We start from the raw sequence: 27,089 nt of genomic DNA, 5'->3' as shown, positions 1-27,089 counted from the left end.
GCAGTCGGAGGCGGAAAGTAAAGCAGGGGAGGGAGAGTAGCTAGCGGCCGTTTCTAGGCAACCGCAGACTCCCGGTCCTTAGATGGTCCTGAGGGCCAAGGGATGGTTCGGAAATGCCCTAGGAAGTGCCTATGGGCGGCCCACCGTCTCTCCCACACCCCTGAACGCCTGTTCCTCCGAACCTCTGACCAGTTCTAGCGAGTAAAATTGGTAACAATGTGAGTCTAAAGAGACCGGCAGTGGGGGTGGGACGATAAGTCCCACGATAAGAACGACAAGTCAGGCAAAATACGAAGGCAGCCAGAAGGGGCGGGGCTGAAGGCCAGGGCCGGCGTCTCTCGGCCTGAAGAGCTTGAAGCTCCTAGGCTTGGGGTAAGAGAGGCGCTTCTGTCCGCTAAGCCGGCGGACCGGGGATGTGGGCGGGGGTGCTGAGGAGGTTGGCAGTGGCAGGGACTTTGGGGTGGCTGGAAGGGGCAGGGTCGGTGGGAGAGGCTGGATGGAGGGGGCGGGGGCGGGGGCGGGTGGGCGAGGCTGGGTGGAGAGGGTGGGGTGAGGGGGAGAGGCTGGGTGAAGGGGGCAGTGGTCGGGTGGGCAAGGCTGGGTGGAGGGGGAAGGGGGACACGGGGTCGGGTGGGAACAAGGTTGGGTTGGGAGACAGGAAGAGAAAAGGAGGGAGGACTACGGAAGGCACTCTGCTCCAAGATCTCATCTTTCAATTCTCTACCCTACCTTGTTTATGAGATCTGGATTGTTATGAAAAAAAAGGAAAAGGCAAGGCGGCTAACGTTAACCTTTCTTCCATGCCCGAACCAGGCCTCCCAGATGTGTGGAACTGTCCCTGGAGCTGTAGCCCTTCACCACCATCTCTATCTCCTTCCTTCTGAGGGATCCTGAAATCTCTGTCATGGAAAAGTACCACGTGTTGGAGATGATTGGAGAAGGCTCTTTTGGGAGGGTGTACAAGGGTCGAAGAAAATACAGTGCTCAGGTGGTGAACAAAGAGGGATATCTCTTGGGTGGTATTCCACACCCTCAACTCCAGTGGAGAATGGGGCCAGAATACTGAACTGTATTCCTAGGACACTGATTCCTTCATACTTATGGAATATGAGCTCTGAAATTGGATTACTTGGGTTCAAATCGCAGCTCCACCACTTTCTAGCCTTAGAACTATAGACAAGTTACTCAACCTCTCTATGTCTCAGTTTCCTCATCTATAGAATGAAAATAAGAACAGCGTCTTATTGGGGTACGAGAATTAAGTGTGATGTCACACTGAATCACTTAGAACAGTGCTTGGCACCTAGTAAACAACAATTATTATTATTATTAATATTATTATCTATCATACCATGCAGGAAGGGATAAACCACCTGAACTCTATCCTTCCTTCTTCATTTTTCCTTCTTCCCTTTCCCCTAAATCCCTTAAATCTTGAGTTCTTTATCCAGTTCTTTTCCCAGAATCCACCAAAGGGATCTGTCTGGCAGAGGCTCTTTCCTCCTAGGGTGAGAGCAGGGGAAACCTGGGTAAGGCCAGGGTACCATGGGGAAAGTCGAGTGGGAGACTAGCAAGTATAGTGAGAATTGCTCAAACAATCTGAAGTCTGAGTTCTGGACCTTTGAGGCTAATGTTTCAATAGTGTGGTTAGGCCTTGACTCTTGACCTTACCACTGACAGGTGGTGGCCCTGAAGTTCATTCCAAAATTGGGACGCTCAGAGAAAGAGCTGAGGAATCTACAACGAGAGATTGAAATCATGCGGGGCCTGCGGCATCCCAATATTGTGCATATGCTTGACAGCTTTGAGACTGACAAAGAGGTGCGCTTTGGTTTTGGGTCACCTCTCACCAAGAAGAAAGGTCCCAGGAATTTCCCAGCCTCAAAATGCATAAATGTGGAGCCATTAGTAGCATTGCCTTCTCCCTGCAGGTGGTGGTGGTGACAGACTATGCTGAGGGAGAGCTTTTTCAGATCCTAGAAGATGACGGAAAACTTCCCGAAGAGCAGGTATTCCTGGCTCAAACTTCTTCCACCCATGACCTCTTCTCAGTTTAAGGACTGGTAGCGAGAGCTGAGGGCATGGAGAGTCTCCAGTTTGAAAACTCCCAAGTAAAATATAAGAGTCTAGGTATATGTAGAGGCAGTGTGGTGTGACAGTAAAGTATGTGAACGCTGGAACCCAAATCTCTGAATACAAAGGTTGGGTCTGCCACTTTCTAGCTGGATCTTCTTGGGCAAGTTACTTTAACTTCTCTTTGTTTGCTTTCCTCATTTTTTGTTTGTTTGTTTGTTTTTACTTCCATTACTCTAGGAGGTGGATCAAAAAAGATCTTGCTGCGATTTATGTCAAAGAGTGTTCTTCCTATGTTTTCCTCTAAGAGTTTTATAGGGTCCAGTCTTACATTTAGTTCTTTAATCCATTTTGAGTTTATTTTTGTGTATGGTGTTAGGGAGTGTTCTAATTTCCATCTTTTACATGTAGCTGTCCAGTTTTCCCATCACCACTTATTGAAGAGACTGTCTTTTCTCCATTGTATATCCTTGCCTCCTTTGTCATAGATTAGTTGACCATAGGTGCGTGGGTTTATCTCTGGGCTTTCTATCCTGTTCTATTGATCTATATTTCTCTTTTTTTGTGCCAGTACCATATTGTCTTGATTACTGGTATAGTCTGAAGTCAAGGAGTTTGATTGCTCTAGCTCCGTTTTTTTCCCTCAAGATTGCTTTGGCTATTTGGGGTCTTTTGTGTCTCTATACAAATTTAAGATTTTTTGTTCTAGTTCTGCAAAAAATGCTGTTGGTAATTTGATAGGGATTGCATTGAATCTGTAGATTACTTTGGGAAGTACAGTCATTTTCACAATACTGATTCTTCTAATCCAAGAACATAGTATATCTCTTCATCTGTGTCATCTTTGATTTCTTTCATCAGTGTCTTATAGTTTTCTGCGTACAGGTCTTTTACGTCCTTAGGTAGGTTTATTCCCAGCTTTTTATTCTTTTTGTTGCAATGGTGAATGGGATTGTTTCCTTAATTTCTCTTTCTGATCTTTTGTTGTTAGTATATAAGAATGCAAGAGATTTCTGTGCATTAATTTTGTATCCTGCAACTTTACCAAATTCACTGATTAGCTCTAGTAGTTTTCTGATGGCATCTTTAGGATTCTCTAAATATAGTATCATGTCATCTGCAAACAGTGACAGTTTTACTTCTTCTTTTCCAATTTGTATTCCTTTTATTTCTTTTCGTTCTCTGATTGCCGTGGCTAGGACTTCCAAAACTATGTTTGAATAATAGTGGAGAGAGTGGACATCCTAGTCTTGTTCCTGATCTTAGAGGAAATGCTTTCAGTTTTTCACCATTGAGAATGATGTTTGCTGTGGGTTTGTCATATTTGGCCTTTATTATGTTGAGGTAGGTTCCCTCTATGCCCACGTTCTGGAGAGTTTTTATCATAAATGGGTGTTAAGTTTTGTCAAAAGCTTTTCTGCATCTATTGAGATGATCATATGGTTTTTCTTCTTCAACTTGTTAATATGGTGTATCACATTGATTGATTTGTGTATATTGAAGAATCCTTGCATCCCTGGGATAAATCCCACTTGATCATGATGTATGATCCTTTTAATGTGCTGTTGGATTCTGTTTGCTAGTATTTTGTTGAGGATTTTTGCATCTATATTCATCAGTGATATTGGTCTGCAATTTTCTTTTTTTTGTAGTATCTTTGTCTGGTTTTGATATCAGGGTGATGGTGGGCTCATAGAATGAGTTTGGGAGTGTTCCTTCCTCTACAGTGTTTTGGAAGAGTTTGAGGAGGATGGGTGTTAGCTCTTCTCTAAATGTTTGATAGCATTCACCTGTGAAGCCATCTGGTCCTGGACTTTTGTTTGTTGGAAGATTTTTAATCACAGTTTCAATTTCATTACTTGTGATTGGTCTGTTCATATTTTCTATTTCTTCCTGGTTCAGTCTTGGAAGGTTATACCTTTCTAAGAATTTGTCCATTTCTTCCAGGTTGTCCATTTTATTGGCATAGAGTTGCTTGTAGTAGTCTCTTAGGATGCTTTGTATTTCTGCGGTGTCTGTTGTAAGTTCTCCTTTTTCATTTCTAATTTTATTGATTTGAGTCCTCTCCCTCTTTTTCTTGATGAGTCTGGCTAATGGTTTATCAATTTTGTTTATCTTCTCAAAGAACCAGCTTTTAGTTTTATTGATCTTTGCTATTGTTTTCTTTGTTTGTATTTCATTTATTTCTGCTCTGATCTTTATGATTTCTTTCCTTCTGCTAACTTTGGGTTTTGTTTGTTCTTCTTTCTCTAGTTCCTTTAGGTGTAAGGTTAGATTGTTTACTTGAGATTTTTCTTGTTGCTTGAGGTAGGCTTGTATAGCTATAAACTTCCCTCTTAGAACTGCTTTTGCCGCATCCCATAGGTTTTGGATCATTGTGTTTTCATTGTCATTTGTCTCTAGGTATTTCTTGATTTCCTCTTTGATTTTTTCAGTGATCTCTTGGTTATTTAGTAATGTATTGTTTAGCCTCCATGTGTTTGTGTTTTTTACGTTTTTTCCCTGTAATTGATTTCTAATCTCATAGCGTTGTGGTCTTGATATGATTTCAGTTTTCTTAAATTTGCTGTGGCTTGATTTGTGAACCAAGATGTGATTTATCCTGGAGAATGTTCTGTGCACACTTGAGAAGAAAGTGTAATCTGCTGTTTTTGGATGGAATGTCCTATAAATATCAATTAAATCTATCTGGTCTGTTGTGTCATTTAAAGCTTGTGTTTCCTTATTAATTTTCTGTTTGGATGATCTGTCCATTGGTGTAAGTGAGGTGTTAAAGTTCCCCACTATTATTGTGTTACTGTCGATTTCCTCTTGTATAGCTGTTAGCAGTTGCCTTATGTATTGAGGTGCTCCTATGTTGGGTGCATATATATTTATAATTGTTATATCTTCTTCTTGGATTGATCCCTTGATCATTACGTAGTGTCCTTCCTTGTCTCTTGTAACATTCTTTATTTTAAAGTCTATTTTATCTGATATGAGTATTGCTGCTCCAGCTTTCTTTTGATTTCCATTTGCATGGAATATCTTTTTCCATCCCCTCACTTTCAGTCTGTATGTGTCCCTAGGTCTGAAGTGGGTCTCTTGTAGACAGCATATATGTGCATCTTGTTTTTGTATCCATTCAGCAAGCCTGTGTCTTTTGGTTGGAGCTTTTAATCCATTCACGTTTAAAGTAATTATCGATATGTATGTTCCTATGACCATTTTCTTAATTGTTTTGGGTTTGTTTTTGTAGGTCCTTTTCTTCTCTTGTGTTTCCCACTTAGAGAAGTTCCTTTAGCATTTGTTGTAGAGCTGGTTTGGTGGTGCTGAATTCTCTTAGCTTTTGCTTGTCTGTAAAGCTTTTGGTTTCTCCATCGAATCTGAATGAGATCCTTGCCGGGTAGAGTAATCTTGGTTGTAGGTTCTTCCCTTTCAGCACTTTAAGTATATCATGCCACTCCCTTCTGGCTTGTAGAGTTTCTGCTGAGAAATCAGCTGTTAACCTTATGGGAGTTCCCTTTTGTGTTATTTGTAGTTTTTCCCTTGCTGCTTTCAATAATTTTTCTTTGTCTTTAATATTTGCCTATTTGATTACTATGTGTCTCGGTGTGTTTCTCCTTGGGTTTATCCTGTATGGGACTCTGCACTTCCTGGACTTGGGTGACTATTTCCTTTCCCATGTTAGGGAAGTTTTCAACTATAATCTCTTCAAATATTTTCTCGGGTCCTTTCTCTCTCTCTTCTCCTTCTGGGACCCCTATAATGCGAATGTTGTTGCGTTTAATGTTGTCCCAGAGGTCTCTTAGGCTGTCTTCATTTCTTTTCATTCTTTTTTCTTTATTCTGTTCTGCAGCAGTGAATTCCACCATTCTGTCTTCCAGGTCACTTATCCGTTCTTCTGCCTCAGTTATTCTGCTATTGATTCCTTCTAGTGTATTTTTCATTTCAGTTATTGTGTTGTTCATCTCTGTGTGTTTGCTTTTTAATTCTTCTAGACCTTTGTTAAACATTTCTTACATCTTCTCGATCTTTGCCTTCATTCCTTTTCCGAGGTCCTGGATCATCTTCACTATCATTATTCTGAATTCTTTTTAGGAAGGTTTCCTATCTCCACTTCATTTAGTTGTTTTTCTGGGGTTTTATCTTGTTCCTTCATCTGGTGCATAGCCCTCTGCCTTTTCATCTTGTCTATCTTTCTGTGAATGTGGTTTTTGTTCCACAGGCTGCAGGATTGTAGTTCTTCTTGCTTCTGCTGTCTGCCCTCACTTTCCTCATTTTAAAATGGAAATAATAATAATGTCTACCTCATAAGGCTATTGTGAAGATTAATGAGTTAATTCCTATAAAGTGTTTGAAAGAGTGCCTGACACAAGTGTTCAATATTTCTAGCTATTATTAATGCTGTTGTTATTGTTAGGCACCTCTAGGTAAGAACGCCCAGTGTGGTGGTACCAGAGAGGCTGGAAGGGATAAGCGTTGTGGTTAAGGCATGATTCACCACCAAGACACAGTGGTTAGCAGTAGGATTTGGTTGAACACATTCTCCAGCCATATTCATTCTAGGGATTTCTCTGTACTCTAGCAACTAGGCCCCCTTCAGGACTTCCTGTCACAGCATTCTGTTTCCTTCCAAGCATTCAAAATTATTTGTAAGTCATCATCTTATTTGTTTTGTCAGTCTTGTTTGTTTGTCTGGCTACTTCTCTTGAGAAAAGGGACTTTGTCTTATTTAATAACAGCTAATATATATTGAATGCTAAGTGCCAGGCACCATTCTGAGCAATATGTTACTTTACATGCTTTAACTCATTTAAATCCTCACAATGATCCTATGAAATAAGTAGTATCATTATTGTCGCCTTATGGATAGATGATGAATCTAAGAAGATAATTTGCATGTGGTCATGCAGTTAGTGAGACTCAATAAATTTTCCTCGAATGAGTGATTGAACAAATGAAAGAATGAATGAATAGGGGAGCAAGAAATAAGGAAGGTATCTTGTGAAGCTCTGGAAGAAAGGGAAGGAAGAGAAGATCACATCAGCAGTAGTATTAGGGTGGAGTCTTTGGGCTCATCCGCAGACTCCTTCCGCTGACTTCTCCTTTCTTCCTCTCACCTGACTGTTTGACCCCTAGGTTCAGGCCATTGCTGCCCAGTTGGTGTCAGCCCTGTACTATCTGCATTCCCACCGCATCCTCCACCGAGACATGAAGCCTCAGAACATCCTCCTTGCCAAGGGTGGTGGCATAAAGCTCTGTGACTTTGGGTGAGGTGCCTGACCTTCTGTCTCTGCTTTCAGTTCTGCAAGGAGCCTTAGACCATATGCTTGACTTCCTTGGGCCTCATTTTAGAACCTGAGCTGGAGACTGGGATTCCTGCTGGGTCTTGGAAGATGGTCTCTTTGTTCAGGTTGGGGATATCTCACGCAGTGGTAGGTAGCAGTGACCAGCTCTAGTGTTTATTATTTATTTATTTATCTATCTGTTTTTTGGCCCCACCCCACTGCATGCTGGATCTGAGTTCCCCGACCAGGGATCGAACCTACGCCCCCCTGCAGTGGAAGCACAGCATCTTAACCACTGGACTGCCAGGGAAGTCTCTCTTGTTTTTATTGAATATCTTCTTTTTCCATTTTGATTCCATCATCTACTGCAGATTTGCCCGGGCTATGAGCACCAACACGATGGTGCTGACATCCATTAAAGGCACACCACTCTACATGTCTCCAGAGCTGGTGGAGGAACGACCATACGACCACACCGCGGACCTCTGGTCTGTGGGCTGCATACTGTATGAGCTGGCAGTGGGCACTCCTCCCTTCTATACCACGAGCATCTTTCAGCTGGTCAGCCTCATTCTCAAGGACCCTGTGCGCTGGCCCCCCACCATTAGTCCTTGCTTCAAGGTGATGAATACTGAAAGACTGCTTTTGCATCAGAAACCTGTCTCCCTCTGCCCTGTTCCCTTTTCCACAATTTTTTTCCAGAGCTGGGGCTGCACTTTGCAGTTACTTAATTGATGCAGGAGCTGGGGCAAGCTGCCTTGCTTTTGTACTGCAGGGGCTATTCTGGGAGGGTGATCTAAGGTGTGCCCAACTTGGGAGTAGCAGCCCCTCCTTGGGTCAGGCTGTCCTTTATCAAAATGGAGAGGTAGTTTCAAGACACCAGAAACAGATATTGGTCCCTTTACACACTCTCTATTCTACTAATTTCCTATCAGATGCAATGTCCGAATGATTTCTAGATTTGCCAACACAGCTGTCCTCTTCCTGAAAGAATCTTTAGATATCCAAATGGCCAGGGCTAATGGGGCTAGCTCACTGATTAGGGGCAGAGGATAGAGATGGTGCCTGTTTTTTGCAGTTAAATCTCAGCAGGCCAGAGGGAGGGTGGGAGGGAGGAAAAGGAGTTGACCTTTTTTATTTTTCATCTAGGGCAAGATTTGGGCCTTCAATAAAATTTAAATGCAGCCTTCTCCCAGAGTAAAATCTCATTATAACTTTCCTTTGTTTTATCTAAGATGAAAAGAGACAAGTTTCTCCCCAACCTATTTAGCTGGGGGTGGCCCAAATAATTATCAAAAAGAACCTAAACAAAGGAAACATAAGTGGGTGATATACATAAGATATTCATTTTCCCTTAGGGCAGACATGCAGGTATCTCCAGCAAGAGCCAAGGTGTAATGATCACCTTGTTTTAGAACAGGGGTCGTAATCTACTAGTACCTTCTATTCCTATTTCAGGCCCAATTGAGGATTTCCCCAAGGATACCTCATAACAGATGTACCCTTTTTCAGACAGTCTCCCTGCCCCTCCACCATCTGAAGACTTGCTGAAAGATTTGTTTTTGAGTGCTCCCAAACACATCTTTACACAATGACTTATGCGTGTGAGTGTGCTTTTAACTGTAAGTGCATTTGTTTCTACCCAGCACAAACAAACCGCAGTCAAAGGGAGGGCAAAGTGAGCAGTTTGGGACCCCCTTGAATGTTTGCTTTCTGAAGATGATTGTGAAGGTGACATCCCTCTCTTTCTCTTCGTTTTTTTTCACTTCTTCACAAAGCTGTTGACATTGAGATTTCTGGTTTTACTTCTGGGGTTCCAAAACGTCCATGAACAGGAATTGGGGCTCCCCAGGAGGTGAGGCAGTGAGGTCTGTTCATGATTTCAGCCAGGGAAATGAGGCCTAAGGATAGGAGTAGAGAGGGTGTGAGTAAGACCAGCTAGTCTGTTGTAAGAATGCGCTCAGGAGTCTTGGTTGGCCGATTCTGATGAGTTTGAGAGAGCCTGTGGAGAAGTGAAGGCTGATGGGGTATCCTTTCTCTCCACAGAACTTCCTTCAGGGACTGCTCACCAAGGACCCCCGGCAGCGTCTGTCCTGGCCAGACCTCTTACATCACCCCTTTATTGCTGGTCGTGTCACCAGTGAGTCCTTAGGGTTCCCAGGGCTCTTGCACTTCCCTAGTACTCTACCCAATGCAACCCCTGACCCCAGCGTCTGGATCCAACATATATTCTTTTCCCCACCAGCTTGAAATTTCTCCCTAGCCCTTTGCATGACCCTTGCCACTTCCCTTGTAACCCCAATCCCTCTTTTTTTTTTTAAATTTTATTTATTTATTTATTTATGGCTGTGTTGGGTCTTTGTTTCTGTGCGAGGGCTTTCTCTAGTTGCGGCAAGTGGGGGCCACTCTTCATCGCGGTGCGTGGGCCTCTCACTATCGTGGCCTCTCTTGTTGCGGAGCACAGGCTCCAGACGCGCAGGCTCAGCAATTGTGGCTCACGGGCCTAGTCACTCCACGGCATGTGGGATCTTCCCAGACCAGGGCTCGAACCCGTGTCCCCTGCATTGGCAGGCAGATTCTCAACCACTGCACCACCAGGGAAGCCCCTCCAATCCCTCTTTGTCACTTTGTCAAAAGGGTCTCCTTCCACAGAAGCCTGGAGATGCTGAAGTTGTCTCTGGCCAAATGGAAACAGTGGCGCAGCTCCAGTGTGATCACCTGTCCCCCTCTTCTCTCCTTGCAGTACTAACCGAGTCAGCAGGCCCAGATTTGGGTACCCCATTCACCAGTCGCTTACCCCCAGAACTTCAGGTCCTAAAGGACCAACAGGCGCATCGTCTGGCCCCCAAGGGCAATCGATCTCGCATCTTGCGGCAAGCCTGTAAGCGCATGGCTGAGGAGGCCAAGCAGAAGGTGTGTGGGGCAGAAGGGCATGTATGACATAGCCAGGCTAGTGACTGGGGGAGTTGGAGAAGGAGGGTGACTTTCTAGGGTTGGGAAAGGACCACGAATAGGATTCATAGTGCCTTATGACAACCAAATAGTTCTGACTCAATGTCTCATTTCCCGCAGAAACACCAGAACACAGGACCTGCCCTCGAGCAAGAGGACAGGACCAGCAAGGTGGCTTCTGGCACAGCCTCTCTGCCCAGACTAAAGGCCACTCCTCAGGAACCAAGCCTCTTGACTGGGGTCTTAGGCTCAGAAATGAAGAGCGGCTGGGCTGAGTGGAGGGCTGGAGAAGCTCCCCCTGCACCTTGGTGAGGAGGGTAGAACCAGGATTTATAGGATGAGGTCGCTTGCAGATCTTTGGCTCCAGTCAAAGCAAATACAGCATGGTCCCTGTCACTCACTACTGCCTAAGTGTAGACAGGGCCCTGGGAGTCTTGAGTCCTGGGTGCCTGAACCCTAATTCCAGGTATTGATACTTTCCTGATTCATCAGGAAATGTGGAAGCTTTCCTTTCTCTATGTCTCAGTTGTATTTATACATTAACTGAAAAGGAAAGAATCATCTCCACGCGAAAGGGAAGATTATTTGAGTTGAGAGCTATGGGTGAAAACCGCCAAGGTAGCTTTGAGAAGAAGATCCAAAGTGGGAGGGCAGTCAAGGATATGCATGTAGTGGACCTATCCTGTCCTGGCCAGATCCTAGAAGGAGGTCTCCTCTAGCCAATCCTATATGGCTTATATGAACTCTAAGCCTCACAGGTCTGGAACTCATCTTACTCCCTGCTTCCTCTGGCAGGGAAAACTGGATCACCCAGGATTGTGAGCGAGCATTCCCAGAGCTGAGGCCAGAGGTGGTGGGCCAGCAGAGCCTTGATGCAGTGGACCTAGAAAATGAGGTGAGACCTAGGGGCTCCTCCTGGCCTTGTCCCTGACATGGGATATTGGGTCTTGGTAGATGTTTTCTGGAACAGTGATTCCCAACCCTCCAAGGAATAGCTCCCTTTGTGTTAAAAATTGCTTTCTTATTATTTATAGATTTTAATTGCATAGTATCTGAACATTTAATTATCAAAAATTGGAGTACATAAGTAAAAAGGAAAGTCCCTCTTGAGCCGTATTTCAGTCCCAGAGGTGTCTGTCTCCTTCCAAACTTTTTGTTCTTTTACATATGTATGTATGTATATATATATGTATATGTATATATGCAATTGGTGCATCAGTGCAATTATAGAAGTCAGAAATTTGACACTGATATGATTCTGATACTTAATCTACAGTCCATATTTAGATTTTGCCAATTGCTCTGGTAATGTTCTTTATAGCAAAAACATGTTTTTCCCCCGGTCCACAATCCAATCCAGTGTTAAGCATTGCATTTAGTTGTTATGCTTCATTAGTCGCCTTTAATCTGAAACCATTCCTACTCTTTCTTTGTCTTTCGTGCTTGATAGTTTTTAGGTGCACAGGTCAGTTATTTTGTAGAATGTTCCTCAAATTGATACTTCCGCATAATTAGATTCGAGTCATGCATTTTTGGTGGGCACACTACATAAATGATGCATTGTCAGTACTACAATCTTTTTAACAACTTAGTATGTCCTAATATGGATGTGCCATGGTTGATTATTCCCTTACTGACTGGCTGTATGATGTTTCCAATTTTTTTTATTATAAACCATGCAGTGGGCATCTTTCTAGGTGTCTCTTTATGCACACCTGCCAGTGTTCTCCAAGAGACTTTTCAAGACCCCTCACTTACTGCCAACTCTACCTTTTTAAACGGGTGGCTGAAAAAAATACATCTGTGCCAAAGGAGTCGCTGGCCTTTTGCAGTTACTTCATGATTCCCCAGGTTGGGAGCTACTACCCTTGAACCTGACACCCTCCTCCTGACCTCTTTCACTCCCTGATGCCTCAGGAGCCAGACAACGATGATGATGAGTGGCGGCACCTGCTAGAGACCACTGAGCCTGTGCCCGTCCAACTGAAGGCCCCTCTCGCCCTGCTGTGCAATCCCGACTTCTGCCAGCGCATCCAGAGTCAGCTGCATGAGGCTGGAGGGCAGGTAACCAGCAGAAGCATACCATGGATGAAATTGGAGACTGTTTTCACAGATAAGGCATTAAAAAACTTTGATTGACATAAGGAGAAAGAAAGTTTGTCCGTTTCCTATTCTCTTTCACTCCTTCTGTTTAATTCAAGGAGATTTGCCAACCTCCTTTAGTAATACAGAAAGAGCAGACGTTGGGTTTTTCTTTCTGAAGGGAAAAGTATTCCTCTAGAGCGGGAATCAGCAAACTTTCTGATGGAACTTTTTTAGGCACTGTTGTCCAAGAGGAAAAAATGGAGGATATCATGTAACTACTTCTATAATGAGAGAAAACACATTTCCACAAAATTAAAAATATGTAACAATTTAAGTGTGTAATATTTTCTAATGCAGGTATACTAATGAGAAGAATGAGATTCTTTTTTAGGGGATAACATCTTGCTTAATTGGTGTTCATAATTAGTATTCTCTCCTACAAAGCCTTTCCTTGCGTCTCTGAAATGGTGATCTTCTTTCCTGGGAACTCACCGAAATATGTTGCATGCATCTCTCTCTCTTTCCTTTAAAGTTTTTTTTTTAATTTAATTAAATTAATTAATTAATTTATTTAGGCTGCGTCAGGTCTTAGTTGCGTCATGTGGGATCTTTCGTTGCGGCAAGCGGGCTTCTCTCTAGTTGTGGTGTGTGGGCTCCAGGGCGCCTGGGCTCTGTAGTTTGCAGCACGTGGGCTCTCTCGTTGAGGCGCACGAGCTCAGAAGTTGTGGCGCGTGGGCTTAGTTGCCCCGCGGTATGTGGGATCTTTGTCCCCCGACCAGGGATTGCACCCGCATCCCCTGTGTTGGAAGGCAGATTCTTTACCACTGGAAAGAAGTCCCTTTTCTTTAAAGTTTTACAAAATAATTTTTAGTAAATTTACCAAGTTGTGAAATCATCACCATAATTCAGTTTTAGAACATTTTCATCACCCCAATAAGATCATTCTTAACTATTTATAGTTAATTATCATTCCCACTCCTAGTAACAGGAGACTACTTTCTGTCTATTATATTTGTGTTTTCTGAACATTTCATATAAATATGATCATACGATGTATAGTCTTTGTGTCTGGCTCCTTTCTCTTAGCATAATGTTTTTGAGGTTCATTCATGTTGTAGCGTGTATCAATACTTAATTCCTTTTCATTGCTGATTAATATTCCGCTGTACGGATATATCACATTTTGTTTATCCATTCCACTAATTGATTGAAATTTGGATTGTTTCCAGTTTTTGGCTTTTATGAATAATGCTGCTGTGAACATCCATGAGGAAGCCTTTGTGTGGACATATGTTTTCATTTCTCTTGGGTGTATGCATAGGAGTGGAATTGCTGGGGCATATAGTAAATTTACGTTTAAGATTTTAAGAAACTGCTGAACTATTTATTTTCCAAAGTGGCTGCACCATTTTACATTCTCACCAGCAATGTATGAGGGTCCTCATTTCTCCACCACCTTGCCAACATGTATTACTATCTGTCTGTTTGAGTGTAGTCATTTTAGAGAGTGTGAAATAGTATCTCATTGCCATTTTAATTCACATTTTGCTAATGACTAATGTGAGCATCTTCTCATGTGCTTACCAGACATTTGTATTAATATTTCTTCTTTGGTGAAATATCCAATCATTTCTTTGGCTCATTTTTAAGTTGGGTTGTTTTCTACTTGAGTTGTAAGAGTTCTCTGTATCTTCTGGATACAAGACCTTTATCAGATGTATGACTTGCAAATATTTTCTCCCAGTCTCTAATATGTCTTTTTATTCTCATAAGAATGTCTTTTGAAGCACAAAGGTTTTACATTTTGAAGTCCAGTTACCATTTTTTTCCTTTGTGGATTATGCTTCTGGTGTTGTATCTGAGCAATCTTTTTTAAACCCAAAGTCTTGAAGATTTTCTCCTATGTTTTTTCTAAAAGCTTTCTAGACTTTTAGCTCTGACATTTAGGTCTCTGACCCATTATGAGTTGATTTTTGTATATATTGTGAGGTAGGGATATAAGTTCATCTTTTCGCATGTGGTTATGTAATCATCCCAGCACCATTTGTTGAAAAGACTCTCCTTTCGCTCTTGAATTACCTTGGCACCCTGCACCTCTCTTTTGGCCCTTACCTGTCCTCCTTGTGTTGGATAATTTTTCAGTAGGGAAGGAGGTTAACAACTCTGCCTCCAGGGTAAGACTTTCTGAGTTAGAATTCCAGCCAAACTACTGTGTGTGATTATTGACTACTTACTTAATCTATCTAGAAGCTTCAGTCTCCTGGTCTATAAAATGGGTAATTGTATTTACTTTACAATCACTAGGGTTATTGTAAAGATTAAGTGAGTAAATAAGTGAACAGATTCAGAACAGTGAGTAGCATATTGTAAAGCACTTGATGTAAACGTTCGTCTTCTTTTGAAGAATAACCTTTTAAAAAATAACCATTTAAAAATATAATACTGTCCTGTATAAGAATAAGTGGTAGGTAGAATCTGGCCTGCAGGTCATATTTTGTCAACCCCTGATCTAGAGTTGAATAATATGTTTTGTCTATCTGGAGTTGAGCGACATTGTTTTGTGTCCATTGTTTTTAATTTTCAGAAATGTGTGTGTGTGGTTTCATTTTGTTTTAAGGTGAAGGGCTGGAGAAGGGAGGGAGCAGATAGGAATGTCACTGGGTCTGTCACTGACTGAGGGGAGGTGTTCCCCCCTCCCCCCCAGTTTGGTCACCTCTAAGTCAGGTGACCTGGCCATCTATATTCCCCTTTCCTGGTACACTTTCTCTGTTTCTCTGTTCTCCTTTTCTGGGTTTTAGATTCCCAAAGAAAGGAATGAGAACATTTGGTCTGCTTTGTCAACATCTTGGGGACACTTGGTATCTGTGACTCTCCTTCCTTTACCTCTCATAATATCGATTACTGTCTCTTTCCCTTGTGTCACCCAGATCCTGAAAGGCGTGCTGGAGGGCGCTTCCCATATCCTTCCTGTGCTCCGGGTCCTGAGCAGTCTTCTCTCCAGCTGCGGTGACTCTGTTCCCTTGTACTCCTTCTGCCGTGAGGCAGGGCTCCCCCGGCTGCTGCTCAGCCTCCTCCGACACAGCCAGGAGAGCAGCAGTCTCCAGCAGGTAAGCGCTGCACCAGGAGCCTCTCAAGACTTACCAGAATTTCTTCTCTTTGGATTTCTTTTCTTTGAACTGCCATCTCTATTTGGCCCAACTGCCTTTTCTTTTCTTCTCCTCCTCTCTAGTTAGTAGATCATGAATTGCAAATTCTCATGCCTTCCGAGGCCAGGCAGGTAATGTCATCAGTGAAGTAGACTGTGTGTGACTATATGAATCAGTGGGAATGTGAGAAACTGAGATCTTGTGCTCAGTCGGAACGGGGCATCCTCTCCTCAGCGCCAGCTCACTGTTGCCAGGTGGGAATATGGGCTCAGTAGTGCCAGATCCTGCAGTTTTCCAAGAAAAGCTAGAAATCCAGATTTTTATGTGCAATTTCCCAATATTTAGAGCACTGTGTTTTGAAAGGTAAAATCCTAGGCTTTACCGGACTGATTTTATAGAGCAGGGTACTGAAATTCAGAGATTAACTAACTCACACACCGGCACTGCCTTGTCAGTGGTCATGGAGATGATAAGCGGGAGAGCTAGGAGTGAGTCTCAGTGTCCACGTCCCTGTGCTGTGTCCCGACGCAGCTGAGCTGAGAGGCCGGAATGCAGAAATGTTTAACGTGGCCAAGGCTTGGCGGCTGGAAGCTGCACTCTGCTGATGAGTGTTAGTCTTGAGAGTTTTTAAGGAATTTAGAAAAGAATTTGAGCTATTTTGAAAAATAAAACCTCCTAAACTCCAAAATGCTGTTCAGGCCCAAACAAGACACATTTTCTGGCTGTTTACAGCCCGTCGGCCGCCACTTTGTTACCTCTGGATCTCCTCTCTCTGTCCAAACGCTCTCTTCCCTCTGTCCCTTTCTGTTTGCTCAGCCTGACTGGATATCTGACACCCTTTTCCCTTAGTCTTTGTTTCCATCCCCTACATTGCCCTGACTCTCTGTCCTCTTCCCTGGCAGCAATGTTGGTATGGGACCTTCTTACGGGACCTGATGGCTGTGATTCAGGCCTACTTTGCCTGCACCTTCAATCTGGAGAGGAGCCAGACAGGTGACAGGTGGGATGAGAGGCAGTTTTGCTCTGTTGGCCAGTTTGGCTTCAGTTTCTACCCCCATTTCTTCCCATCCCCATTAGGAAGAGGCTAAGTAAGGAGAAGCCATGATTTGTGCCAGGTTTAGGGGTCAGCTGAGTGACCCCTTAGAGTCTACCTAGTCCCCAAGACTCCTCCAAGTTTGCCCACGGAATTTCAGCTTCTAAGGGTTAGCAGTCACACTAAATGGAAGGCTCAGGGTGTGAATAAGCTAGAGAAAATGCCAAAGAGGCCTGGAGGTATGTATGTGAGACTGTGTGTGTGTGTGAGGGGAGAGGGGAGAGAGCACTCTGATGTGTTCCTTTGCAGAGATTCTCCTACCTGCCCTGAACTGACCCATTCACAACATGTGGGCTTTTAGTAGAGAGATGAGAAGAAACCACGGACTCATTTTTTCCTAGCCTACAGGTATTTCAGGAGGCTGCCAACCTCTTTCTGGAGCTCTTGGGGAAACTACTGGCCCAACCAGATGACTCTGAGCAGACTTTGCGGAGGGACAGCCTTATGGTAATCTGCTCCCCCTTCCAGATTTCTGTCTGTGGTTTTCCCTGTGTTTCTCCCATCCTCTTTCTTATGGCTCTGTAGGGTTAGATCGAGGTAATACAACAAATGTTTGTTGAATGCCAGCTATGTGCCATATGCCATCTGAGTAAGAGAATGTCCCCATCTTCAAGGGATCAGGGCTAGTCTAATAGGAGAGATGTGATCAAGGACAACAGTGTGAAAAATACATTAGAACTTCATGTAAAATGCAGAAGCACCACTGAAGAAGACTAACGCTACTTGGAGGGTCATAGAAGAAATCTTTTTTTTTTTTTTTTTGGACCCGCCACGCAGCATGTGGGATCTTAGTTCCCTGACCAGGGATTGAACCCGCGCCCCCTGCAGTGGAAGCATGGAGTCTTAACCACTGGACCACCAGGGAAGTCCCTAAGGGTCATAGAAAAAAATCTTGAAGAAGGAAATCATCTCTGCTAGGATTTGAAGAATGCACAGAAGTTTGCCACGTGGATGAGGCAGGAAAGTAGGGAGGACATTCCGGGTAGAAAGAGCAACCTATATTAAAGCCCAGAGGCATTAAGCAGTGTGGCCTATTTTAGGGAACTACAAATAGAAGTATTTCTTCTTGAATAGACTTACAGATCAGCTAGTATTCCCAACCTTGTTTGTCCTACAGACTAGTAACCTATGTGGGTTCTCTCTCCTGGACTCTGGAGGTGAGGAATGGGAAGGGAGGCTTGAAAGAGAAAATAGTTGAGTTCTGACTGATCTCAGAGGAGACAGAGAGGAACATGTTTGAGGAAGGAAACAATTGCCTGGTCGTTGTTCAGACTGGAAACTGGGAGCACAGATCTGGGCTACATTCCTACTTCCAGTTAGCAGCTAGCAGTCCATTCAGTCTCTTCTCTTCTTTTTTAAATAAATTTATTTATTTATTTATTTTTGGCTGCATTGGGTCTTCATTGCTGTGCACGGGCTTTCTCTAGTTGTGGCGAGCGGGGGCTACTCTTCGTTGCGGTGCGCGGGCTTCTTATTGCAGTGGCTTCTCTTGTTGCGGAGCATGGGCTCTAGGTGCGCGGTCTTCAGTAGTTGTGGCTCGTGGGCTCTAGAGCGCGGGCTCAGTAGTTGTGGCGCTTGGGCTTAGTTGCTCCCCAGCATGTGGGATCTTCCCGGACCAGGGCTCGAACCCGTGTCCCCTGCATTGGCAGGTGGATTCTTAACCACTGCGCCACCAGGGAAGCCCAGTCTCTTCTCTTCTGAGAGCCCATTTTAACATCCCTCACCCTTTCCGGTCAGGAAGCTTTTAACATCTAATGTAAATTTTGGCCAGTAGTGACTCACATTATTGGTCAGCACTTCTCATATGTCATTGTGCACTGAGTAGCATGGGGAGTTTGGAATAAATTCCCCACCTCTCGAAATTCTGAATCGTTGACTGGGTTGGGAAGGACCCATGAATCCCCAGGAATTCTTATACTCAGGGTCCACAGATAATACTTTGAGAAACATCATCTAGGGAGCAGCTGATCAGAATAAAAGGACACCTAAAATTCCTGTCCTTGAAATGTGAAGGCAGTTATATTGCACTTTCTGTGTGAGGAATACTTAGAGTTCATCAGCTGGTCCCCCTGGGTTTTTCTCCTCCTTTCTCAGGTTCTCCGGGAACTCCTGCTCCTTACCCTAAGTCCAGTCAGTTTTCTGATGTGCCTGCTGTTAACCCTGCCTTGTCTCCCTTAGTGCTTTACTGTTCTGTGTGAAGCCATGGATAGGAACAGCTGGACCATCTCCAGAGCTTTCTACTCCAGCCTGATGACCACACAGCGGGCTGTGTTGGACGGGCTCCTTCATGGCTTGACAGTTCCACAGCTCCCTTTCCACAGCCCCCCAGGTAACTGGATTGGGAAGGTAAGGTTCTCTCGACCTACTTGTCGAGTAGGTCCAGCTCTGCTCTTTCTCCTGCCATTACCTAGAATAGGCCTGGCATTTAGTGAGTGTTAAATAACTATGAACTGAGAGAAAGAATGGGGAATCTGAAACAACCAACGCCTTCCTGCATTCTTTGCCTTTCTCGCAGGAGCCCCCGAGGTGAGCCAGCCGCTTCGGGAGCAGAGTGAGGATCTGCCTGGAGCCATGTCCTCGGCACTGGCAGCCTTATGCGCTGCTCCTGTGGGGCTGCCTGGCTGCTGGGAAGCCAAGGAGCAGGTCTGAGCTACAATTTTTTTGTTCCTGTCCTCCCTGTTGCCAGAGTAGGGGAGGCTGGCCCAGCTTTTCAGAAAGGCAGAAAAACAAGCTTTTATGCCTCCCTTTACTCAGTACTTCCAGAAACAGATGCTCCCACTAGGTTTGGGCCACTTGTAGAACATGATGTAGCCAAAATCCCAGAGCCCTTGGCCAGCTGATTAGAGAGCTCAGTGACAAACTGCCCATGTGGTGGGGTAGCTGATCTGAAGCCACCAGTGATACTTCCTCAAGGGTTCAAGATTCAGATTTCCTGCTCCCTTTTGGCTAGCAACACTTTCCTCTGTACCTGCCTGCAGTGGAACTTAACTAGGCCTTGCCTTTTGGTTCTCCACTGGCCATGAAGACTGGGAATGGAATGGGGGCTGAAGTTCCTGGTGAATCTGGGTAAGAGTGGCTAGCAAGGGGTTGAGAGTCCTGATTAGTTGGAGATAAGAGAGGAATGGGATTGGAATAATGGGAATGGGATTGAGTCTTCAGGTATGTCTCTACAGATCTCTCGGCATTTGGCAAACCAGCTCACTGAAGACAGCAACCAACTGAGGTCATCCCTCATCTCTGGCCTGCAGCATCCCATCCTGTGCCTACACCTTCTCAAGGTACTGCCTGCCCATTAACTCTTGGCCTTTCAGACTTCTTTGTCACCCAAGGACTAAGAGAGAGAGAAAGAGACACTGAGAGAAATGAGAGACATCCCCACTTGGAGGACCCCTTTCTGCTTTTAAAACTGTTCAGCCAGTCCTCAGCAGAACTGAGAAGTGTCCGCATCTCACAGTCTTTGAGCAAGAGGCAGAAGTGGCCTGAATTTCTCTAATATCCCTAGTTGTGGATACTAGATCTGTCGAGAGGCTAGCCTGCTTTCAGCTGAGCCTTTCAATCTAGGAGCCCAGGGGCTGCTCTGCCTCCCTGACAGACTCCTTCCCACTCCCTTTAGGTTCTCTACTCCTGCTGCCACGTCAGTGTGCCCCTGTGCCGTCTTCTAGGGCAAGAGCCCCTGGCCTTGGAGTCACTGTGGAAGTTGGTCCAGGGCAAGGTAGGCCAGCAGCAAATGGGCATCTCTTGGGGGTCCCACCATCTCAATCAGAGGAGCCTCTGGTATCTCGGGTTTCCTTTGTAGGTAAAGGTAGTGGATTGGGAAGAGTCTGCTGAAGTGACACTGTACCTCCTCTCCCTTCTTGTCCTTCACCTCCAAGATCTGCCTTCTGGGTGAGTCATAAAGCAGGGTCTCTCCACTGAAATCTTCCACCCACATAGCTCACCCAGACATGGATTGTGGGGAGTGACACCCTACAGCCTATCCTTAGGAGGGATTGGGACAGAGAGTGCGAGGGTTTCTGTACAAAGAAGAGACCTAGATTCCCACCAACTTTGTGCCTTGGAGGTGGACATGCAGCCTAGGTGGAGAGTGCCATCCAAGGGAGAGGGCAGGCCACGCAGCAGCCTCCTTTCACACCGCTACATCCCTTGATGTATCTCTTTATTCCAGAATGGAGAAGCTAGGCAGTGAGGTTGCTACTGTCTTTACCCATTCACACGTCGTCTCTCTTGTGGTGAGTTTTCAACCTTCATCTTCCTCCACTTTTCACCCTATCATCCCACTCTTCTGCAAGCAGGAGAGTCATTTCCTAATTTACAGCTGTTTGTGAGGCATTCTTCTGGACCAAGACAGAAATAAATCCTCTCTGCCTGCCCCGAGTACCATTCAGATGCGGACATTCCTCCGCCTTGTCTAACTCTCCACAGAGCGCGGCAGCCTGTCTGCTGGGACAGCTTGGTCAGCAAGGGGTGACTTTTGACCTCCAGCCTGTGGAGTGGATTGCAGCTGCCACACATGCCCTGTCTGCCCCTGCGGAGGTGAGCTCTACCAGGGAATGCAGAGACGTTTTTTCTCTGAGTCAAATAAGGTCTGCGTTCAGGGAGAAAGACTGAAATGCCAGCAATCCTAGAGGAAACTAAGGAGTGTGAGAGAATCAAGGCGTCTTTCCTGTCCTATCCTTCTGCCCTCGGATAATAGATCCCTCTGAGCCCGGACTGTCAGGGCTTTAAGTTTGTTGTTAACTTGCAGGACCTCTGAAGGGGGAGGGGGAGGCATCGTGTGTGTGTGTGTGTGTGTGTGTGTCTCTCTCTCTCTCTCTCTCTCTCTCTCTCTCACTCTGGCACTTGCCTCCTGAAGGATCTCCTGAAGGATCTCCCCTCCAGCCTCTCTCCTCTCCAGTCCATTTTCTTCACTGCCACCAAAGTGAGCTTTCTTAAAGGAAAACCTGCCCATTTGTTCAACCAGTAATTATTTCACACATAAATATAGTAGTGAGTACCAGGCACTAGTCTCAGCTCTGAGAATACAGTAGTGAAAGAAGAGACAAAAAAATCTCGCCCAGGGCTTCCCTGGTGGCGCAGTGGTTGAGAATCTGCCTGCTAATGCAGGGGACATGGGTTTGAGCCCTGGTCTGGGAAGATCCCACATGCCGCGGAGCAACTAGGCCCGTGAGCCACAACTACTGAGCCTGCGCGTCTGGAGCCTGTGTCCCGCAACAAGAGAGGCCGTGATAGTGAGAGGCCCGCGCACCGCGATGAAGAGTGGCCCAACTAGAGAAGGCCCTCGCACAGAAACGAAGACCCAACACAGCCAAAAATAAATTAAAAAAAAAAAAAAAATCTCGCCCATGTGGAGCTTGTGTAAGTCCTCAGTGGCTTCCCACGGTTTCTGGGTTAATGTCTGAATTGGTTAGCAGGCTACTCAAAGCTCATCTGTTCCCTCTGGGCTCTCTAATCCTGCTCCACCAAAGAGTTAACATTTCCAAAGTTCACTGTGGTCTCTCACGACCTGCCTTTATGGAAGCTATGACCTCTCCCTTCCTCATCTCCCTTTTATTATTATTTTTTTAAATTTTATTTATTTATTTATTTTTTAACATCGTTATTGGAGTATAATTGCTTTACAATGGTGTGTTAGTTTCTGCTTTATAACAAAGTGAATCAGTTATACATATACATATGTCCCCATATCTCTTCCCTCTTGCATCTCCCTCCCTCCCCCTCATCTCCCTTTTAAACTTTTAATCCCATCAGTTTCCTACCTCCAGGAGGCAGAGTTAGCACTCTCAACTGTGTCCCGTTCCCTCTCCACAGCCCTCCCTGACAGCCTCTCATGTAGCAAGCATCTTCCTAAACTGTAATGGTTTGTCTGGCTGCTTACCCTACTGACTGTGTGTCTTCAGGACAGAGTTAGTCATTGAATGAATAGGCAGGAGCCAAGACTCCTAAGTCCAAAAGAACCCTCCCCACTACACCAGGCTGAAGAAGAACTCCTTCTGCCTGACTTAGAGTTGGGAGCACAGGCCTGTGTGGTCACCTCACCCCTCTCAGATCTGCTCTCTTCCCACCTCTCTCCGACAGGTCCGGCTGACTCCACCAGGTGGCTGTGGATTCTATGATGGCCTCCTCATCCTTCTGCTGCAGCTGCTCACCCAGGTACAGCTGCATCCTAGGACGGATGGGAAGTACGGAGAGCTGCTTTGGGGAGCCACTGGCCAATAGGAAGGAAGAAGCAACACAGTCACCTCTCCTCTCAAAGCGCCTGTGATGGCCTTAAATTGGGCCCATCTGCCGTCAGTACGGACCCTTTAAGGGGAACCAGTCAGCTGCATCCCTTGGGATTCAGTGGGAAGAAAGCTGTAATTCCCTGGTTTCCAGTAGACATACACATGGGTTGAGAGGTCAGGGGTTAAGATGTGATAAGTGAGGGAACTGGGACAACAGGGAAATCCTGGGTGGGAAAACAGAAAGAATTATTTCCAGGACTCCTCTTCCTCGTAGGTCAGGGACAAGAGTGAAAAAAAGGCATTTTGACTCCTGTCTTGGACCTCCTCGTTTACCCTCATTCAATTTTGTCTCTAGCAGGGGAAGGGTAATCCGATAAGGGTCGTGGCTAGCTCAGAAATGTGGACCGTTCTGTGGCACCGCTTCTCCATGGTGCTGAGGCTCCCCGAGGAGGCATCTGTACAGGAAGAGGAGCAGTCACTGTCCAGTCCACAAAGCCCAGAGCCAGACTGGACGCTGATCTCACCTCAAGGTATCTTTCCAGCAGCACGCCCCTTTTGTCGGGCCAGTGTGTTGATTCCTCTTCAAGAGGAAACAGCCTAAAACTGGGTTAGCCCATGGGGATGGCTACTGCTGCTGCTCCCTGGGGAGAGGATGGCAGAGTCTATGCTGGAGCTGCTCAAGGACGGGGAAGGGACTGAACAGGTGGTAGCCCTGAGAGCCCTGGGGACGCAGGGGCATCCTGACCTCTTACCTGCTCCACTGGGTCTCCATTCTTGGTGTTTCCAGGCATGGCAGCCCTGCTGAGCCTGGCCATGGCCACCTTTACCCAGGAACCCCAGTTATGCCTGAGCCACCTGTCTCAGCGTGGAAGTATCCTCATGTCCACCCTGAAGCATCTGCTTTCGCCCAGCTTCCTGCATCAACTGACCCAGGCGTGAGTTGGAGCTAGAGGAGGGAGACCAGAAAATTCAACGTTGGCTGTTGGGGGTAGGAGGAGGGGAAGGCAGGAGAGAAAGAGCTGACAGCTTGAGCTATGAGGCAAGAAATGGGATTACTGAGGTTGGGGAAGGAGAGCTGGACTAGGGAATTTGAGAAGAGTCGGCGGAAGAAAGCTAAAGAGTGGGTGCGCCAGACTGAGTATATCCTTCCACTCTCCCCACCTTAGGCCTCAAGGGCCTGAGTTTCTCCCCGTCGTGGTGCTCTCTGTCTGCCAGCTCCTCTGCTTCCCCTTCGCCCTGGATGTGGACGCTGACCTCCTTGAAGGTGTCTTGGCTGACCTCACAGACTCAGAAGTCACAGCCCACCTGCTGCAGGTACTGAGGAAGCTACCCAGGCAGGAAGGTGGGAGAGGAAGGTGGCCCAACCTTGTGTACTCAAATTCACTTCCCGACAGCTCTGGGGCTCTCCCAGGCCCCTGTAGGAGTGCAGCATCTGGCTTGGTCTAAGAGTTGGAGTGGAGAAAGCATTCGGGCCTGAACAGAGGCATGTGGTTGGAGCTGGGCTGGTGCCTCTTCTCTCCATCAGTCCGATATCTGGATTCACTTGGAGCCCAGTGGGGCAGATATCTTAGTCTAGGCCCTGGAGACTCAGCTCCTCAGCTGGGAATCACTTCCTTGGAAACTGTTGGCATTAAGCAGTGAGCGGGTCTCTGAAGCAGAGAGACTAAGTCCTTGCAGAGCAAGGCATGGACTTGGGAAGGACCTGTTCTCCTGGGCTCCACGTTGTGTCTCACGTGCGGTGCTGTGGCTCAGGTCTTCCGGCTCTCTGTGGTATTCTCACCAGAGTTTGGCTTTTCTCTCTCCCAGATTGTGGGCTCCGTCTCGTTATCTAGCTGCAGTGTGTTCTCCCTCTCCCTGAGCTCTTTTGCCTGCACCCCTCCCCCTTCTCCAGGTCTGCCGCCACCATCTTCCACTGACACAAGCCGAGCTGCCCATCAGTCTGCTCACACGCCTGGCCCTCTCGGAGCCCCTCTCTCTCAATCAGTTTGTGAGCACAGTAGCCGCCTCCCCTACAACCACCATCTCATTCCTCTCAGCTGCCCTCCTGGGCGACCAGCCGCTGCTGACCTCTGACCTTCTCTCCCTCCTGGCCCACACAGCCCGGGTACTGTCTCCCAGCCATTTGTCCTTTATCCAAGAACTCCTGGCTGGCCCCGATGAATCCTATCGGACCCTGCGCAGCCTCCTGGGCCACCCAGAGAACTCTGTGCGGGCCCGTACTTACGGGCTCCTGGGACACTTGCTCCAGCACAGCGGAGACCTGCGCGGGGCCCTGCAGAGCCAGCTAGGACTGCTCAAGCTTTTGCTGCTGGGGCTTGGAGACCAGGACCCTGCTGTGCGGCGCGCTGCCAGCTTTGCTGTGGGCAATGCAGCCTACCAAGCTGGTCCCCTGGGGCCTGCCCTGGCAGCCGCGGTGCCCGGTATGACCCAGCTGCTTGGAGATCCTCAGGCTGGTATCCGGCGCAATGCCGCATCAGCTCTGGGCAACTTGGGGCCTGAGGGTTTGGGGGACGAGCTGTTACAGTGCCAAGTGCCCCAGCGGCTCCTAGAGGTGGCGTGTGGAGACCCCCAGCCAAATGTGAAGGAGGCTGCCCTCGTTGCCCTCCGGAGCCTCCGACAGGAGCCCTGCATCCATCAGGTACACCCGAGGGGACTTAGGAATCACCATGATGGGGCTGGTTTTCACAACATTTTTCTGAGATAGTCTTTAAAGAATTGGGACATCTAGAAACCCAAGCTGTATCCTTCTCTGGGAGCAGGAAACCCAGGGGCCGTGACTTGGTCATGAGTTTTTCATCTAACATTTCGCACGTGGAGAAGGGAGGGGACCTGGAAGAGGGCTCCACTGGGCTAGGAGATGCCTGGGATCTCAAGGACCAGTGTTTCTCTCTTCTGGAGGCTGTGCAGGAGGGAGGTGAGGGAAGACTAGACGTTGAGGTATAGAGTGGTTTCATTCTGAGGGCCACGAAGGTGCTAACTATCTTTTTTAGCACTTACCATGTGAAAAGTACCATGCTAAGCATTTTACCTTTATTATCTGGTTTAAGCTTTGCTTCTCATTTTGCAGGCAATAAAACTGAGGCACAAAGAATTTAATAACTTGTCCAAGTTACAAAGCTAATATGTAGGATTGGACTTTTGAACTCAAGAGTCTAAGTCCAGAGCCCATGCTCTTTTTTTTTTCCTTTGGCCGTGCCACACGGCATGTGGGATCTTAGTTTCCTGACCAGGGATTGAACCTGTGGCCCCTGCAGTGAAAGCACGGAGTCTTAGCCACTGGACCACCAGGGAAGTTCCTAGAGCCCATGTTCTTAACCACTGCTTTACTCTGTTTTTTCTTTTTTCTGCTCAATTTTCAGTATATAAACAGCCCAATGGAAAAATCATACATCTACCTATGATAAAGCTAAACCTCCAAATTATAATAGTTCAATGTGGTAGCATTGGGTGGTTCATGCAGAAGAGAAGTTTTGACAGGATGGTTATGATATATATTAGAGTTTTTTGGCAATCTGTGTGGGGAAATAATAAAAGGGATTCTTGGTGGTAAGGAGGTCCAGACCCCTTACCTGGTCTAGATCCACAGCTGGGAGTCTCACCTTTTGGCTTACTTTTACTGCTGCATTTATTACCTCTTCCTGGGGACAAGTGCATGGCTCCTTTGGTGCCTTGGTTTCATGGTCTGTAACCAAAGAGAATGGAAATAGACCTCTGGTCCTGGTGATTCCTGTCTCCAAGGTCTTTTTCCCACACAACCTATTTTGAGTCCCCAAGAGCTCATTTTCTTTTTCTTCCTTTTCTAGAGTGGGAATTGCTGGGCCAAATCACAGTCCTCTGCATGTCGTGTTCTATCATCTCTCTCTATCCCACAGGTGCTGGTGTCCCTGGGTGCCAGTGAGAAATTAGCCTTGCTCTCTCTGGGGAATCAGTTACTGCCACATAGCAGTCCCAGGCCGGCCTCTGCCAAACACTGCAGGAAACTCATTCACCTCTTGAGGCCAACCCACAATACATGACCCCAGATTCCTGGGGTCCAGCCTCCAACCTTCATTGCCCTACTGTTGCCAACCCTTCCTTTTTCTGCTCTACAAGCCACCAACTCAGCCAAGAGCTAAAGAGACTGAAAGAGATAAGCTGCCAATCAACTGATTTGAGAACGAGAACCTAGAAGAGATTTATGTATAAAGCTCCTTCTTTCCCCCAGATTCAGGATCATTTCAGCCAGTAAACTTCATTGTTGTTGGTGCCA

The 27,089-nt window shown here is 46.2% G+C and overlaps 1 protein-coding gene across 4 annotated transcripts; it reads left to right on the top strand.

Annotated features, from left to right (window-relative positions):
- The first annotated feature begins 303 nt into the window (after positions 1–303).
- STK36 (serine/threonine kinase 36) lies at positions 304–27,089 on the top strand. 4 transcript variants are annotated; one of them, XM_068544440.1, is made up of 27 exons: positions 304–372; positions 814–988; positions 1,681–1,821; positions 1,932–2,009; positions 7,195–7,325; positions 7,715–7,964; positions 9,390–9,483; positions 10,087–10,256; positions 10,416–10,603; positions 11,091–11,190; positions 12,213–12,359; positions 15,308–15,487; positions 16,429–16,526; positions 16,961–17,066; positions 18,798–18,948; positions 19,135–19,262; positions 19,793–19,897; positions 20,233–20,331; positions 20,416–20,504; positions 20,785–20,848; positions 21,042–21,152; positions 22,665–22,769; positions 23,196–23,370; positions 23,628–23,775; positions 24,007–24,154; positions 24,732–25,478; positions 26,713–27,089. In XM_068544440.1, exons 2-27 carry the CDS (start codon positions 905–907, stop codon positions 26,854–26,856), a joined length of 3,981 nt encoding a protein of 1,326 aa, XP_068400541.1. In that variant the 5' UTR covers positions 304–372; positions 814–904; the 3' UTR covers positions 26,857–27,089. The 4 variants fall into 4 exon arrangements, with proteins under 4 accessions (XP_068400541.1, XP_068400540.1, XP_068400542.1 ...); XM_068544439.1 differs by lacking the exon at positions 304–372 and having other exon boundaries at positions 862–988; positions 22,695–22,769; XM_068544441.1 differs by lacking the exons at positions 304–372; positions 24,732–25,478 and having other exon boundaries at positions 862–988.

Source organism: Eschrichtius robustus, chromosome 5, assembly GCF_028021215.1.
Source record: "Eschrichtius robustus isolate mEscRob2 chromosome 5, mEscRob2.pri, whole genome shotgun sequence".
NCBI lineage: Eukaryota > Metazoa > Chordata > Mammalia > Artiodactyla > Eschrichtiidae > Eschrichtius > Eschrichtius robustus.
The sequence above is the reverse complement of the archived record's forward strand: the minus strand, read 5'-3'. Positions and strand labels throughout refer to the sequence as shown.

What these genes read in the sequence shown, in the direction of transcription:
- STK36 (XM_068544440.1), top strand. Translation starts at nt 905, where the DNA reads ATGGAAAAGTACCACGTGTTGGAGATGATTGGAGAAGGCTCTTTTGGG. An exon ending in CCATTAGTCCTTGCTTCAAG is followed by an intron (nt 7,965 to 9,389) that starts GTGATGAATACT and finishes TTCTCTCCACAG; the next exon opens with AACTTCCTTCAGGGACTGCT. An exon ending in GGAAGTTGGTCCAGGGCAAG is followed by an intron (nt 20,332 to 20,415) that starts GTAGGCCAGCAG and finishes TTTCCTTTGTAG; the next exon opens with GTAAAGGTAGTGGATTGGGA.